At 36.0% G+C, this 15,119-nt stretch overlaps 1 protein-coding gene across 3 annotated transcripts in view; it reads right to left on the minus strand.

Annotated features, from left to right (window-relative positions):
- Positions 1 to 870: 870 nt before the first annotated feature.
- Positions 871 to 15,119, minus strand: part of LOC131573317 (calcium-independent phospholipase A2-gamma-like) — a 37,725-nt gene continuing 23,476 nt past the window's right edge. For all 3 annotated transcript variants that reach the window (XM_058827166.1, XM_058827165.1, XM_058827167.1), the window contains exons 9-10: positions 3,612 to 3,807; positions 871 to 1,732 (exon numbers count right to left, since the gene is read on the minus strand). In XM_058827166.1, coding sequence (XP_058683149.1) covers positions 1,458 to 1,732; positions 3,612 to 3,807 — 471 coding nt within the window. In that variant the 3' untranslated portion in view covers positions 871 to 1,457. The remainder of the gene's footprint in view (positions 1,733 to 3,611; positions 3,808 to 15,119) is intronic.

Raw genomic sequence — 15,119 nt, forward strand, 5'->3', positions numbered from 1 at the left:
TATCAAATTTAAAAAAAAATCCCAATCAAATGTTTTCTTGCACAGTCGAGAATACTATGTAGCACCTCCAAGGATCTCAGATGTCTGCCTCATAGTTCATTTCCAAACTGCAGCCTAATATTTTCAATGTTTTAAAACAAGTACAAAAGGTGACTATCATAATAAATGCTATTTTTAGTAGATAATGCAATGGCAAGTGATTAGTTCCATACAGCAAAGTGACAAACACACTGATTTTGGTGAAACTGGATCTTTAACTACTGCACAGAACTTATGTTTTATCTAGTCAATATTCTCATGCACTGTAGCTGCCTACTACAAGGCAAACACTCACCAAGGCATGTGGCAAACAATCTCATTAACAGGTACCTGCCAACATGTGACAGCAGCTGTGTCCACCTGAAAGAGCACTGTACTGTTCTGAAGAACTCCCACATACCTTCCTGTTGTTGAAAATGCTGTTTGATACATTGGGTTGTCACAGATCACAACGTCCCTCATGGCATATGCAGGAAGTATGCTCAAATGAATGGGCAGTAGGACTGGTGTAAGTTCTAAACATTAACTTCACAGTCCTGACATAATTTCAGGAGAACCCATATAATTTATGTAATTTGATGTTTCAACTTCTAATTTTCTTTCTGACTAGAACTGGCACCGAAACCTGAAGTTTTTCTAAGAAACTTTTTCATTCATATGAACTATTTCAGTATTTTATTTCCTTTATCTGGAATAGCTAACTGGAATAGCTAATAGTAATAGTAACTGGAATAGCTGCTCAAGTGAAGTTTTGGTCTTGGGATTACTTTCAAATAAAAAATTAATCAATCTGAAGTTATTCCCATAACAATAAGCAGAAAGTTCTAAAAATACCAGGTGATGTTGATAATTTAATAGGCCATTTATAGTCATCCAAACATTTTACTCAATACTGTTATGTACAAAATCCACTAAAATAAAAAAAAAATTAACTTATTTTTCAGATGTAAAAGTGCAATTAACACAGGCCAAGTTTTTGCAAGAACATTACATTTCTATTAAATTCACTGCCTACATAACAGCCTAACAGGTATACTGCCTACATCAAAGTGAATGAGGATTTAGTTTTTTTTGTTAACTTTGAATAAGCCTGGTAGTTGATAAATAAAGGTTTTCTGCCATCGTAATTATCATACATACATCCAAAAATGCATTGCACAATTGTTTCCATAATTTACAGTTTTACCGACCTTCAGAAATTAAAGTAGAGCAACAGTAAGATTCATTAAGTTCCAGAAATAATTAACACCATAAAACCTTGTAACAAGTGTGCACGAAACAGCCATCCTGAATGGCTTTCTCCAGAATTCTGATAGCTTTCCAAAGATGTTATTTACCCTGAATCAATATTCTTCCTTTACAGTACCAAATGGATTTTCTGGAAGAAGATTTACATTTATCTTTCATGCATTACTTATTCACAATTTGGAAAGAAAAGGCAAGCCTTCATACATGTCAGCCTTTAATTTTAGCCAGTCCTGAAGCCTCTGCAAAGCTGATTTTTCTTGTGTTAATATTTTTGCAGCTTTTCTCAGTTTTTCTTCATTTCTTTCTAAATAACGAATTCCATCTGTCTGCAGCTGACTGAGTTTCTCTTTACGACTTTCATCCAGAGGTATGTCTTCATTCATAAGAGGGTTAAATCTGAAATAAGTATCTGGAGGTAACAGTGCATCCAGCATGGTGTGAACTTCTGTATTGAAAACAAATGAAGAAAACAGTTAAATTCCCATGAGAGAGTCTAACGTCCTGCAAGTGCTCTGAACAACAACTGCTCTGGAATGACACAGTAAGAGTAAATATGAGCTGCTTTGCTGAGTAAACATTTTTCTGCCACTGCCTCATTGAAACCCCTTTCTCATTAGAAGATTTGTAAATGATCCTGTAGCTCTGTTTACTCTGGAAAAGCTTCATCTTTTATTCCAAGACAACTTTACTGGTATGTCAATTAAGTAGACTTTGCAGCTATCTAGATTTTTAATTACATTCCATTCCTTAACAAGTAAGAGCATATCCTGAAAAGCAGGAATGTAGCTTGCATTTTCCCATTTCAGGACACCTGTGATTTATTACACTTGGTACTAACAGAAGTAGGTATTACGAAAACAAGAGATATGTTTTTCTGCAATGTCAAAGTGAAAATTTGTAGGACTGAAGCCTTATTTTGTTTAAAACTATTATTTTTTTAAACACATTACTACAGATTTGAGGCTTGAATTTAACACGCATTTAATTTAAAACATTCAAGTTAAATTGTATTACTTCAGTTAACTAGTAAAATAAAAAACTATGTAATGAATTAATATGTTCCTATTTTATAACCTGTTTCTCTCTCCTTTTAGATCTTTTTGTTGGCCCACTTAAAATTCCATTTCTATCACTTCCTTCAGTATTCATTCTATCTTCTTTGTTTTCTTACCAATTTCCTCCATTCTTTTAAACATCTTTTGTAATATAAAATGTCTGAAGTGAAAAAAATATTATGGACAAGATCAAAGCAAAAGATCCTTGTAGATCTGAAATCCTCTTGGTTTGGCTTCTCCTCCTGCAGATAACTCAGCTATGTCTGTTCTTGTCTCACCACATCCAGTTTTTCTTGCCCTAATTAATACTCTCCCTTTTTTCCTTCATAATTTAAGTTCCCATTTGCTCAAATCTACTCTCCTCTCTTCCCATTTCTTTTCCGTTGGTCTCCACAATGAACTTTCTTCCTCTTCCCTTCAAATTTCTTGCCTCATTTTTCAGCTGCAATGAAACTTTCTGATAAAAAGTGGAGAGCACATATTTCCTTCACACAATTTCCACTGCCTTTACACTACTGTGCACAAACCAAAAGGCAATCCAAAATCTAGCTTTTTCCTACTAGTGACAGTCAGCTGACAGAGACTATAGAGCAAGGGATCTAGACTGAAAGAGCATTTCTTGTTCCCTGGCTTTTTACAGTCATCAGTTTCCTTTGTAATGGGAGGGGGAAATTATCTGTGTATCAATATTTCCTGTTTATAAAAATAAAAGAGATGTAAACTGCTAGTGACAGTTCCAGTGTACTCCCATCTAGGAACCAAATTTATTTTAGAAACAGATGTTTGGCTTTTCCTGACAGCAATGGAAGTCATTAGCACTGGCAGATACAGTACAGTCCTTGGAAAAGTACAGGTATAAAAGCATATATAAAAAATATCAGAAATCAAATACTTTTTCTGAAGCTGTTGAAAATCAATGTTCTGTACTGTTCTAGAATCGATGTTCTATATCTACTAAGCATTTCTGTGTTATGGGAAAAACAAATACAATATAAGAAAATATGATATTTAAACAAATTCCTGAATATGCTTTTTATCCTAAAGCTCAAGTAAAAAGACTTATCCTCCATAAAATACATAATACTGGTACTAAAACTACACACAGTAAGCTACAAAGAGACCTGCTTCAATTAGTTTCATGGGGCTGGTAGAGAGGACATGGGGAAAGATGAAAGGTTGAAGACTGTTCTCTGAATTGGAACTATAATTCTAAGAAACATTAATAAAATTGAAGACAGTCACAGTGCAAGTGTATCTTAAGACACCAACCTTCTGTATCAGTTGCACTGTTGATAACATTCGTCAGTTTGGCTTTCAGACTGGTGTGTGTGACATTGGTCTTCACCTCGCTTTCGTACCGACCAGTGCCCAGTGAAATCAGACACTGCAATGGAACATTCGGCCAGAGACACTTGCACTCATGAACTGCCAGCGCAGAAGGATTATTTAGGAGCAGACCTCCATCCTGTAAATTAAGAAAAAATACAAATATTGGTGCTATACATCTCATACGGTCATAAAAGAAACTGCAACTATAAATTAAACTAGCATAGTCCTAATACACAAAACCAATTAAAAGCAATAAGCATTAATTTCCAACTTTTGTGAAATTGAATTGAATCTGTGCGATGCAGCAGCTGCCTAGCTTGGCCTCGGCACTGTCAGAGCAGCTGCTGGGGCTGTGCTTGGTTCTACTGCATTATATAAAAGCGGCAGGCTGAAGCAGCAGTATTCACTGCAATGTCTAGAGAAGTTATGATTTCATTTTTTGAAGACCTTTTCAGTAAGACAGATATGCATATTGACAATTTCTTAATCAAAAATTTTCTCCTCAAAATATTTATTAGTGATTAGTTATTACAAGGAAATTTTCTGTAACAAAACCCAAATCACTACCTGCAGATTCCAAAACAAGTTAAAAAAGAAGAATCAAAAGAGCTAAGCTTGGCCAAAGCTTACTTTGTAAGCACAGTCATTACACAGGATGCTACAGCCTTGATTTAAGAGTTGGAAAGTCATTTAGGTTGGAAAGCACTTACTGGCTTATCTGGCCCAACCCACCTACTCAAGCATGGTCAGCTACAGCATGCTGCCCAAGGCCACGTCCAGTTGGGTTTTGAGTATCTCCACAAATGGAGACTCCAAAACTCCTGTGGGCAACCTATTCTAGTGTTTGACCACCCTCAGAGTAAAATATTTTGCCTGTGTTAAGACGAAATTTCGTATGTTTTCATTTACACCATTTTCTCTTGTCCTACTAGTGGACACTACTGGGAAGACCACAGCTTCCTCATCCTTCCCTCCCATTCTTGATTGGTACACATGGGTAGAATCTGCTTCTTGAGCCTTCCCTTCTCTTGGCTGAATAGTCTCAGCTAACTCAGTCTCTCCTCACAGGAGGGTCTCTTAATCATCTTTGTGGCCCTGAACTGGACTAACTCCAATAGGCTCATGTCTCTCTTGTACTGGGAAAGTGGAAACAGCACTCCAGATGTGACCTCAGCAGTGCAGAGAGGAAGGACCATCCCCCATGATTACTGGCAGCACTGTTGATGCAGCCCAGGATACTGTTAGCCCTTTTTTAGGATTGCTTTGTTAGCAAGTGGGCATCACTCATGCTGAGCTTATTGGCCACCAGCACAGGGTCCTTCTCTGTTAAGCTACTTTACAACTCATTGTAATGAGGCTATTCCTCTGCATATGCAGGGCTCTGCCTTTTGACTTTTTGAACTTCATGCGAATTCTTCAGTCTGTTGAGGTCCCTCTGAGTGGTAGCCCAACCATTCATGTGCCAGTCATTCCTCCCATGTTTGTATCATCCATGGAATTCCTGCAGGTATACTCTGTCCAATCAGCCAGGTCATTAGTGAAGACATTAAATAGAATTTGCCCCAGTTCTGACCCCTAGGTACACCTCTAGTACTGTGAGACTTGACTTGGTGACACTGATCCCAACTTGGGCCTGGTCACTCAGCTTGTTTGTACCTACCTCACTGTCTATTTACCTAATCCACACTTTGTCAACTTGTCTATGGTATTATGGGAGGTAAGTGTACAAAGCTGAGGTAAACAACATCCAACACCTTCTATTTGTCTACCAACTGCAGAAGGCTGCCAGGGTTGGTCAATCATGAGTAAACTACTTTTTAAATCCATGCTGACTACTCATGATCACCTTTTTGTCCTTCATGACTTTATAAATCCTTTACTGGAGGATTTCCTCTATCATCTCCCAAGGGACTGGGCTGAAGTCAATGAGACGGAAGTTCCCCAGAGGTTTCTTCTTGCTGTTCCTGAAGACATGAATGGTATCTGCTTTCCCAATAGCCCATGATCTTTCACAATAATCAAGTCACCTCACAATGGCCTCAGCCAGATCCATCAGCACTCACAGGCGCAACACATCATACATTATGAATTTATGTATGACCAGTTCATTTAACTGCTCCTTAACCTGGTTCTTCTCCCATCAAGTATAAAATCCTCCTTGCACCAGACTTTCACTCTAGCTGCAGGGGCCTGGGATTCCTGAAAGCCATTTTTACTGGCATAGACTGAGACAAAGGCAGCATCAAGCATCTTGGACTTTTCCAAATAGTTTGTCACAAGCTCTCTTGCCCCAGTCAGTAGCAGGCCCACATTTTCCCTAGCTTTTTGCTGTCCAGGCCAGCTTTTGTTTTCCTAGTGCCACCTCTGCAAGACTGGTCAGGACATCTATACTTCTAGGTCACTTGTCTCTCCTACACCTTTTGTAGGCTTCCTTTTTATGTTGGAGTTAAGTTAGGACATCCTTGCTTATCCCTGCCTGCCATCTTTGCTTGATTTCCTGCTTATTGGGGTGGTCCTTTCCTGAATTTGGAGGGAGTGATTACTGACTATCAGCCAGTTCTCCTAGACCCCTGTTCTCTTCAAGGCCATAGTCCATGAGATTCTTCCACGCAGAGCTCTGAAGAGGATGAGGTCTGCTTTCCTGAAATGCAGTGCTCTAGTCCTTTTTTCCCCCCCCTGCTTTCTCCCCTTAGGATCCAGACCTCCAAGGCTTTCTTGAACTTTCATATCCCTGACCAGTTCTTTATTCTTCATAATCACCAGGTCCAGCAAAGCACCCTTCCTTGTTGGTTCCACCATCAGCTACGATAGCTGCTGTCATCAATCCACTTGAAAGATCTCCTTGGTGGCTTAAGCTCTTTTGTATTGTTCTTTCATCAGGTATCAGGATGATTCAAGGTCCTGTGAAGACCAGTCCTGGGGGTATGAGGCTTCTTTAAGTTGTCTGAAGATCAGAATTCAGCCCAATACTACTAGGAACAAATGCTACTCTAGAGTTGAGGAGAGACATCTTTTGCTAGCAACATGTTAAAAGTGCGGTTGATGAGGCTGGCATAAAATACTGCAGGACTAGTAAGAATCAGTGTGAATGAGAGTAAGCCTGAGAAGCATTCACACAATGAGATTTTGATCCATTGAATATCAAGAAGTATACTCAGCACTTCCTGGAAGTAAAATGACCATCACTCCAACTAAGAAGGATTAATTTGGAATTTGAATTAAACAGCTTTTTTTATTGGGAATGCCTTAAAACCAGCAGTTACAAAAGCAAAACAAACTTGAGAACATTATAAATAGCAGAGATGAAGACAGCTATATCCATTCAGAATCTGTACAAATTAGTTAAATATAAAAGAGAGTATTTACTATAATAGGTATGATGCAAGCACTCCCTATATTCTAAAGTTCCCTGAAGTCCCTATATCCCATATCTGACCATCACATTACTAGAACAGTAAGAAAAAACAACTCTACCCAGAAATAACTTAGAATAAAATAGGTTTTAGAGATAAAAAAACATTTTACAGTAATTCCTTGTAACTACAGCTTGCTAGATAAGTAAAAATAGGATTAATGAGCTTAGTTTTTTGAGCTTGCATTCTTTTAATTAACCTTTCATTTCAACCTACAAAAAGCTCTTTGAACCCTTTCTGGATACCATCTGCCTTGCTCAAAATGCTAAATACACTGCTAACATGAATGGTCTCTTCAGTGCCCATTATCCTTTCCTCATGTTTAATCTAGAAAACTAAATATAAGGATGTTTTTGTCCTCTATAATTCCCTATGAATCTTTAGCTAAAATTTTAATAATTATCATAATGGTGCTTAATTATTTTCTTAAGTCCCAGATTAAACACATGCTTACAAAATATTTCCACTGATATTGTCAATATAATTAAACATGACTGCTACGCCATAGGAAAATTAATGTTATCAGAAGTTTGAGGGTATATAATACTAGAATACCACAATATTTTTATAATGCTGACAAACACAAGATCAAAGGAACATAAAATACCTACACATACCAAATGTCTTTGAGATGATAACTAACAGCTTTGTGCAATGATTTCCATATTTAAACATCCTCCAATTTAGGTTTGTTGTAATGACAATAAATTCCTAATGATTTTCAATTTGACACAGCTTCTAGCATTTACACAGATAATAGACACATGTCAGTTTTTGAAAGTTAGAAGCAGGACTAAGAAAGGCAACTGACTTTTTTTTCTTCTCCTCCAAGAGATTATGGGTGATAATAACCACATCCTAATCAATATTTCAAATAAGATTACTCTGTTAAAAAAGCAATGTTCATCATACTGCTTTTGCTGATAATGATCAACTACTAAAGGAGTAAATAATGCTGTTAAACTGTACTATTAAGGACTCAGTGAAGGAAATACTGCAGTAATTTGTTGAAATCTGCAGCTCCAGCAACCATAATTATGGAGCTAATTATGTCAAAAGCTAAAATTCTTGTGAAAAAGTACTTTCACCATTTTTAAAATCAGTTACAATTTCACTTTTATGTGCATTCTAAGAAAATGTAAACAACATTCTGAAAATTAAAGACTAGAAACTAACACTTCAGATTCTAAAGAATTCCTCTAACTTCATAAAACTGGAAAAAAGCCCATCCCAATAAGTCTACTGACCTAGCAATACAGAAATATGAAAGCCAGATCTAAATATTTTTAAATTAATTTAAAGAAATTATGACACATCCTTCTGCATGCTTGCCTTTGAGACACAGGAACAGAACTCCCAAGTGATTGACTCCACAATTTTGTATGTAAGATACTACTGATCACTGATTTCTTATGTACAATTTTGTACATAAGATACTGAGATCACAAGAAACTCCACTGATCCTTGTTTTGAAGAGCTGCTAAATCTGTCTTAATTTTTTTTCTGATTCTGTTGAACTTATTATATCGCTATAAAATGTATATTTGTATATATATATAAAATAGCTATAAACTCATCTAAATTACTTACAACTTACTAATTTATATATTTTATTGTAATCATGCAGCTTTTAAAATATATTTATGAAAATACATTAACCAACATGCAATAAACATAAATACTGATTGATTGCCAGTAGTATGGAATGTCTTGGTAACTAACAACAGCTTACTCATCCATGGCAGTTTTCATGAGCTTTCTTGCCACTCTAAAATTCCATGCAATTAAACAACTGGAAGTAAAGAAGGCAAATTTATCTGATCTATGGCTGCAGAGATGCAACATCAATCCCTGTCTCAATACAAAATAATGCAAACAAAATAATGATCCTTATACCACATATGATGCTGCAAAAATCTCATTGATATAAAGAGATATTTTAACTTATACCGTGTCAAGTTTTAACTTATAAGTTTCAAGCTACAATTCAAATTCTACAAAGCAATGCCAACTTTATGTGCAGCCCTAAACCTTTTTGGTTCCTATTATTAGATTCTTTTTGACAGATGGAATGTCTTCCTTTCCTGTGTATTGTTAGCTATGTCCCTATGGAATGGTACTGCCTGTGTGCATACAGAAAAAAAAGAGGCCCTGTGAACAGAATATTCAATTAATTACTATATTATCAATATACAATGGATCTAAAAGCAAAAGCAATAGATCAAGTGAAGTGACCATCCCCTTCTACTCAGTATGCACAAGGCCAGACTGGGGATAGATACTCTGGACACCCAGTTACAAAGCACTGAAGAAGTGGAACACATACAGTAAAGAACCACTAAGATGGCTGGGGCCTGAAACACAGTATATGAGAAGAGATGCAGGGAACTATGTTTGCTTACCCCATTAAAAAGAGAAAGGCAAGAAGGAAGCTAATCACAGTGTTTCACTGTCTAAAGTAGAAACACTCAGATTCTTTCAAAAAATACAGAATAAGAGCTGGAGAAGCTGTGGAATCTCCATCCTTGGATATTTTCAAAACTAAGCTGGGCAAAGTCTTGAGCAACCCAACTTTGAGGTTTAGCCTGTTTTGAACAGAAGGTTGGACTAGATAACCACCTGAGGCCCTTTCCTCCTCGTTTTCCTAAGGTTCTACTCTATATAAAGAAATACTGCACGAATGATGCATGTAATTTTCGCTGTAAAATAAAATTACTTTTCCAAATCCATTCTTATTAGAAACTGAATTTTGTCAGTCCAGTCTCAGTCTTGTGGAAAATGAGAAATTTGTAGTGCCAGGAGTGCCCGTACGTTTCAGTTGGATATTTAAGAAAAATGTCTTCATCAAAAATCATTAGAACACACTGAAGAGGGAAGTGGTGGAGTCACCATCCCTGGAGGTATTTAGAAGACATTCAGATGTGGTGCTTAGGGACATGGTTTAGTGCTGGACTGGGCAGTATTAAGTTAATGGCTGGATTTTGTAGGTTTTTCCCAACATAAAGGGGTCTATGATTCATACCTTGCAATCTTTAATAGAAAGGGTAACTTACAGGAACCTGTCAAATAACCGAACTGTTGACCTATACCCACAACAGGTGGACTTGGCCCAAGTTTTGACTCAGGATTCAGTGTTAGGCAAAGAGGTAGGGCAGATCCCTTTTTCTTTCTGTTCTCCCATTCTTGGATTATCTGGCCTTCCCTACATTTCCCTCACTGTTCTCATTTAGATAAATCTCAATCCTACTGCAAGCTCTCTTTCTCACTTCCCCAAACACACATGAGTCACCCCTTCCCTTCTCTGCAGCTATGCTCAGTGCAGTGGCAGGTGCCAGACACTGCTTCATCTGCTGAACTTTGCAAAACCATTCTACACTTGAGTCAACTTAATTTGCTGGCAGTACACCAAACAGAAAGTGCTGGAGCAGGAATGCTAATGCAAGGAGATACAAGAAAAGGGGGCATAACTCTTCCAATGTCATCATGCAGTGAAGCAGTAGGAAAAAAGGCTTTTTAAAAAATTTCTAAACAAAAATTAGTGGAAGTAATCAGATAAGTTAATATTAAAATGGAACTTAATAATAATACAACCCCAAATTTGCTAGTGATAGCAAAGCAGTGAACTCAGGAACTAGAACATTGTTTTCAGTCTTTCATCAAAGGTTTTTCAGGTGGTAAACATTCATTGAACAACATTCATTTGTTCTGTTTTATTTAATATCTTATTCCCAGATGAAGCCAATTAATTTTTTTCCCACAGATTTTTTCAAAAAAATTCCTTAATGCAACAGTAACCATAGTTTTGGGGTTTGCTGGTACGTAACAAGGAGTCTAAAGCTGTAGCTGGTATTTTCTATCATTGTTTTGATAGTTGCAAAATGGTCAGGCAAGGCTCCCCTCTGACTTGACATACAGATCTTAAATTATTTAAAGCAGAAAAATGCACCTTTTGTAAACAAATGCTCCAATAAAAACTCTAATGGAGATTCCCTGCTTGCACAGTTCTAGAGATACAGAAAGGCCTTGTTAAACTTTGTGAAATAAATGGGTGCGAATTCTACAATCAGGAGGAAAATGGACTGCAAAGTCTCAAAGAAAGTGTTCCAGAGCACTCAGGAGGCTGGTAGCACAGGACTTTCTGAAAATCTTCTCCTATTTAAATAATTATGGTGAATGGGCATAAAATCACCAGTGACATACTTAAGTCAATACTATTAAAATAATTATTTAAAATTAAGATACTAAAATTCAAAAATCATACCATACTTTACCACGAGAGAGCAATTGTTTCTCACAAGAAAATTCACTACATTCATAGGCTCTCATTGCATTTCCTAATTCTGTCAGACTCAAGTTGAGCCTTGTGATTGTTCTGTATAACACCTTGTGCACGGCACGGTTTCATTTAAATGATACTAAACTTTGTGAAGAAAATAATCTAGCACTGAATGAAGGCTATATAATGTATGAAAGCCAAGTCTGATATTTGGAAGCTGAGTTTGTTGGCTCCATAGTAACCACTTCACATCACTGCCTATGCAGACATGCTTTGCATTTTAGTTCACTCTTACAGACTTGCTCTGTTGTTTACTTTTATTGTCTTTGTGAAAAAGCAGAGACAGAATTAGTACAAAGCTATCACAGGACAAGACAGGCTAAGATTCTGAATGGACTTCTGAGAAGTATTTTTAAATTCTGTGCTTAAAGTCAACATAAATATAATAAACATGCTTAAGATAAGCTTAAGATAAGTCTAGTTGCTGCAAATAAGGAGTTTGAGGAGTTGCTGCATAGTAATAAGGGGTTACTTCTTAGAAAAATTAAAGTAACTATTTTAAAAACATTTACTCTACTTTCAGTAAGTAAATGGGTATGCCTTGCCAAATCATTTTATAAAATCATCTCAATACATTTACGTATGTAGCAGCAAATGTCCTCAGAGTAGAGGACAGGAATGAGAGAGAGGAGAATTCTTTCCCTACCTAAAGTAGTAGGGTCTATCAATTCAGCTAACTTCAAGATACACATCCCAGCCTAGTCCTCTCACTGCTCTGGGCATCCAGTGTGGTAATGAAAATGTCAGTACATGTACTCTAAGCTTTAAGGCTTGCTCAGTCAAGCATCACAGGGCTAAAAAAGTTATAGTTTTTGACATATCCTTTGTGAAAAAGAAATCTATATATTCAGATTTGACTATACAATAAACAAGCCCCCTATAGCATTCAGCACAAATACTCCCTTTTCAATACAAAGATTACATGATTATGTTATTCTGTTACATATATAAAAATATGTTTGAAATATACATGAATTATAGCTCTCCTCTTGGGAGTAATCAGTCAGACTGGTCAGTACTACTGAGGATGAAACTGATGAAGAGGAGCTCCCAGTAAGACAGGAAATCTTTATTTTCATAAACAAACTATTTGTCAAAATATATAAAATTTAATAAACATGAAACAGGACAGAAGCAAAACTGTTTTCTCTTTATCTTGCTGACAAGCAATGGATGGTGATGCCAATATTTCTCACAAATTTCAAAAATGTATAGTGACCAAGAACAATTTGTTCCAATGGTGTGTTCCACTTTGCTTTTTAAGTGAGATTTTTTTTTAAATAACTTCAGTAATTTTTTATAAAGCATACACTGACCTACAGTTGTCTCCTTATACAAATATTTAATCCAATTTATTTGTGAAGACTCACCCTTGCTTCATGCTAAGAAGGAGACTACTGGGTCATCTACATACAATTATAATATACTCTTCAATATGCTGATTCCCAACAGAGGCCCTAATTGGTGACAGATATAAATGCAATCCTCCTATACATCAAATTTCTAACAACTACAGAAAGAACTTATTCCTTATTTAGGGAGAAACAGAGTGCTCCTTTAGATTCCTGAAATAAACATCTTGTATTCGTTATTTTGAAATGCTGTCTCAAAATTATGATTTCTCTTCAGACACTTGAAAAATAAACACTTAAGTTACTTGTCATAGCTCTGAAAATTGCAGTGAAAAAGGGATTTCCCTTGAACCAGCATTGGGAAAAATTTAGAGAAAACATTTGTACATTAATAATGTACATTTGTACATCAATTTTCATATGAAAATAAAATGCATTTGTATTTATATTATTGAATGACACCAATATTAAATTTCCATTACTGCATTCTTTCACAATTAAAGAAAACCTGAAGTGGCATTAATTATATTTGTACTTCTGCCACACCAGTTGCAGAGAGACTTTACACTGAGATCACATGACAAAGTAAAAAAAATAAATCTAATAACGTTTTAAAGTTTACTGTAAAGCTTCCATTTCAGTTCAACTGTTTTTTCATACAGTATTTATAATTTTTCTCCCAAGCAACACCATAATACAATTGGCATACATCCAAATGTCACGTTCAATGCTTCTGAGAACTGTCAATACTATTGCTCTTATATACAAAACATTAAATAATATATTTTACATTCATTAGAATGAATGCCTGTCTGAGGTAGACTCCTCAGTGATTATCTTGAATTATTAGCTCATCCTAGTGAGTCATTAATTCACAGAAAATGACTAGCTGCTCTGAAGACATCACTGAATTTATGGGTTTATGTCAGATACAGAAAATGTATGCTTACAGGATGCTGAGGAAGTTTGCTAAATATCAGTAGATGTCATAAAAGAAATAATTGTTTGGCAATAAAATATATTGTCAGATTATTTCATTAAAAGTGTAAGTTGTGCATGACAGACCTAATTACATTAATTCTGCAGCCAACAACAGCACACATCACAAAAACAGTATGCATTTTAACTGTGTTTGCCAAATGATGAATTGCCTGTAATATTACAAGTAAAGGTCACACTGTGTAACCTAAGGAAAAAATGAGCCCCTATGGCTGAACCTACACTGACCCCGTAGAGACTCAGGTTCTTTTACAATACCTGTGAAGTATGGGCAAGGTTCAATAGTACAGTTAAAAATCCGAAAACCAAACCAACCAACCAAAAAAAACCCCAACCCATGGGTCTGAATAAAATCCTTCTGTATTCAGATGATGCCAGGATACTCAAATCTAAAAGTTTCGTCCTTGCTAACAACATTCAACTTAGGAAGCACGTAAATACTCTATTTGCTATGGCAGAATATATTGGACTAAGGAGAAAGCTTTAGGAGCTGCAGAAAACCATTACATTAACATTAAGCCACTACAAGTGTGCAAGGAATCCTAGATATGGAGATATCCTAGTCTTCATGAAATGTGACAATGTTAAATTTTGAAAACTTCAAAAATTAAATTTTATTTCACAAGATAACAATGGAAACATTTAGACTCAATACATTTTTACACCAGTAACTTGATCAAAGCTATTGCTATTACTCATTGATATTAGTTTTCCTAATTAATTGGTCTACATTTTTAGCTGCTTGCTTATTAAACAACAGTAAAATGTCAGGAACAACAAAATGCATTGAGAAAAATATAGAAAGACTAGTAGTGACCCATAGGGAATGTAGGTGGCTCATTATTGATATATTATTTATAAATGCTACTTAAAACATGTTGGTCATTCATCTGTTCAAAACCATGTAACAATCAATGCTGTAAGCTAGCTCTACAGACAACTTTCAGAACTAAATGTATTACACACTCCACTAATTTGTTTTTATCTTTCATATTGCAATTGCAAACTAAAATTGGATTTCCAACTAAACTCCTTTATTTATAGAACTGTGCAAGCTACCACTATTTCTTAAGACAATTTTCTTCCTTACATTTTGGCTCAAGCATTAGATTTCATTTCAGTGCAACTGAAACAAACTATGTTTGCAGCTAAAGAATTTGATCTTAAAATGGACAAAATGTAAGAGATAAAGCGAATCCATTATTGAAGATAATTGCTGTGAAGGGTTCAGGCTTTGGACATGAACTACCTAGTATCTGTATCCGCAGTGGAGGCAGGTGGATGGGGAGAAAGAACTGAAAGAAAAATTCTGCACTTTCACAAGTCCCCTAAATTAAGAAGCACATGG

The sequence above is a fragment of the Poecile atricapillus genome, chromosome Z, assembly GCF_030490865.1.
Source record: "Poecile atricapillus isolate bPoeAtr1 chromosome Z, bPoeAtr1.hap1, whole genome shotgun sequence".
NCBI classification, from domain to species: domain Eukaryota; kingdom Metazoa; phylum Chordata; class Aves; order Passeriformes; family Paridae; genus Poecile; species Poecile atricapillus.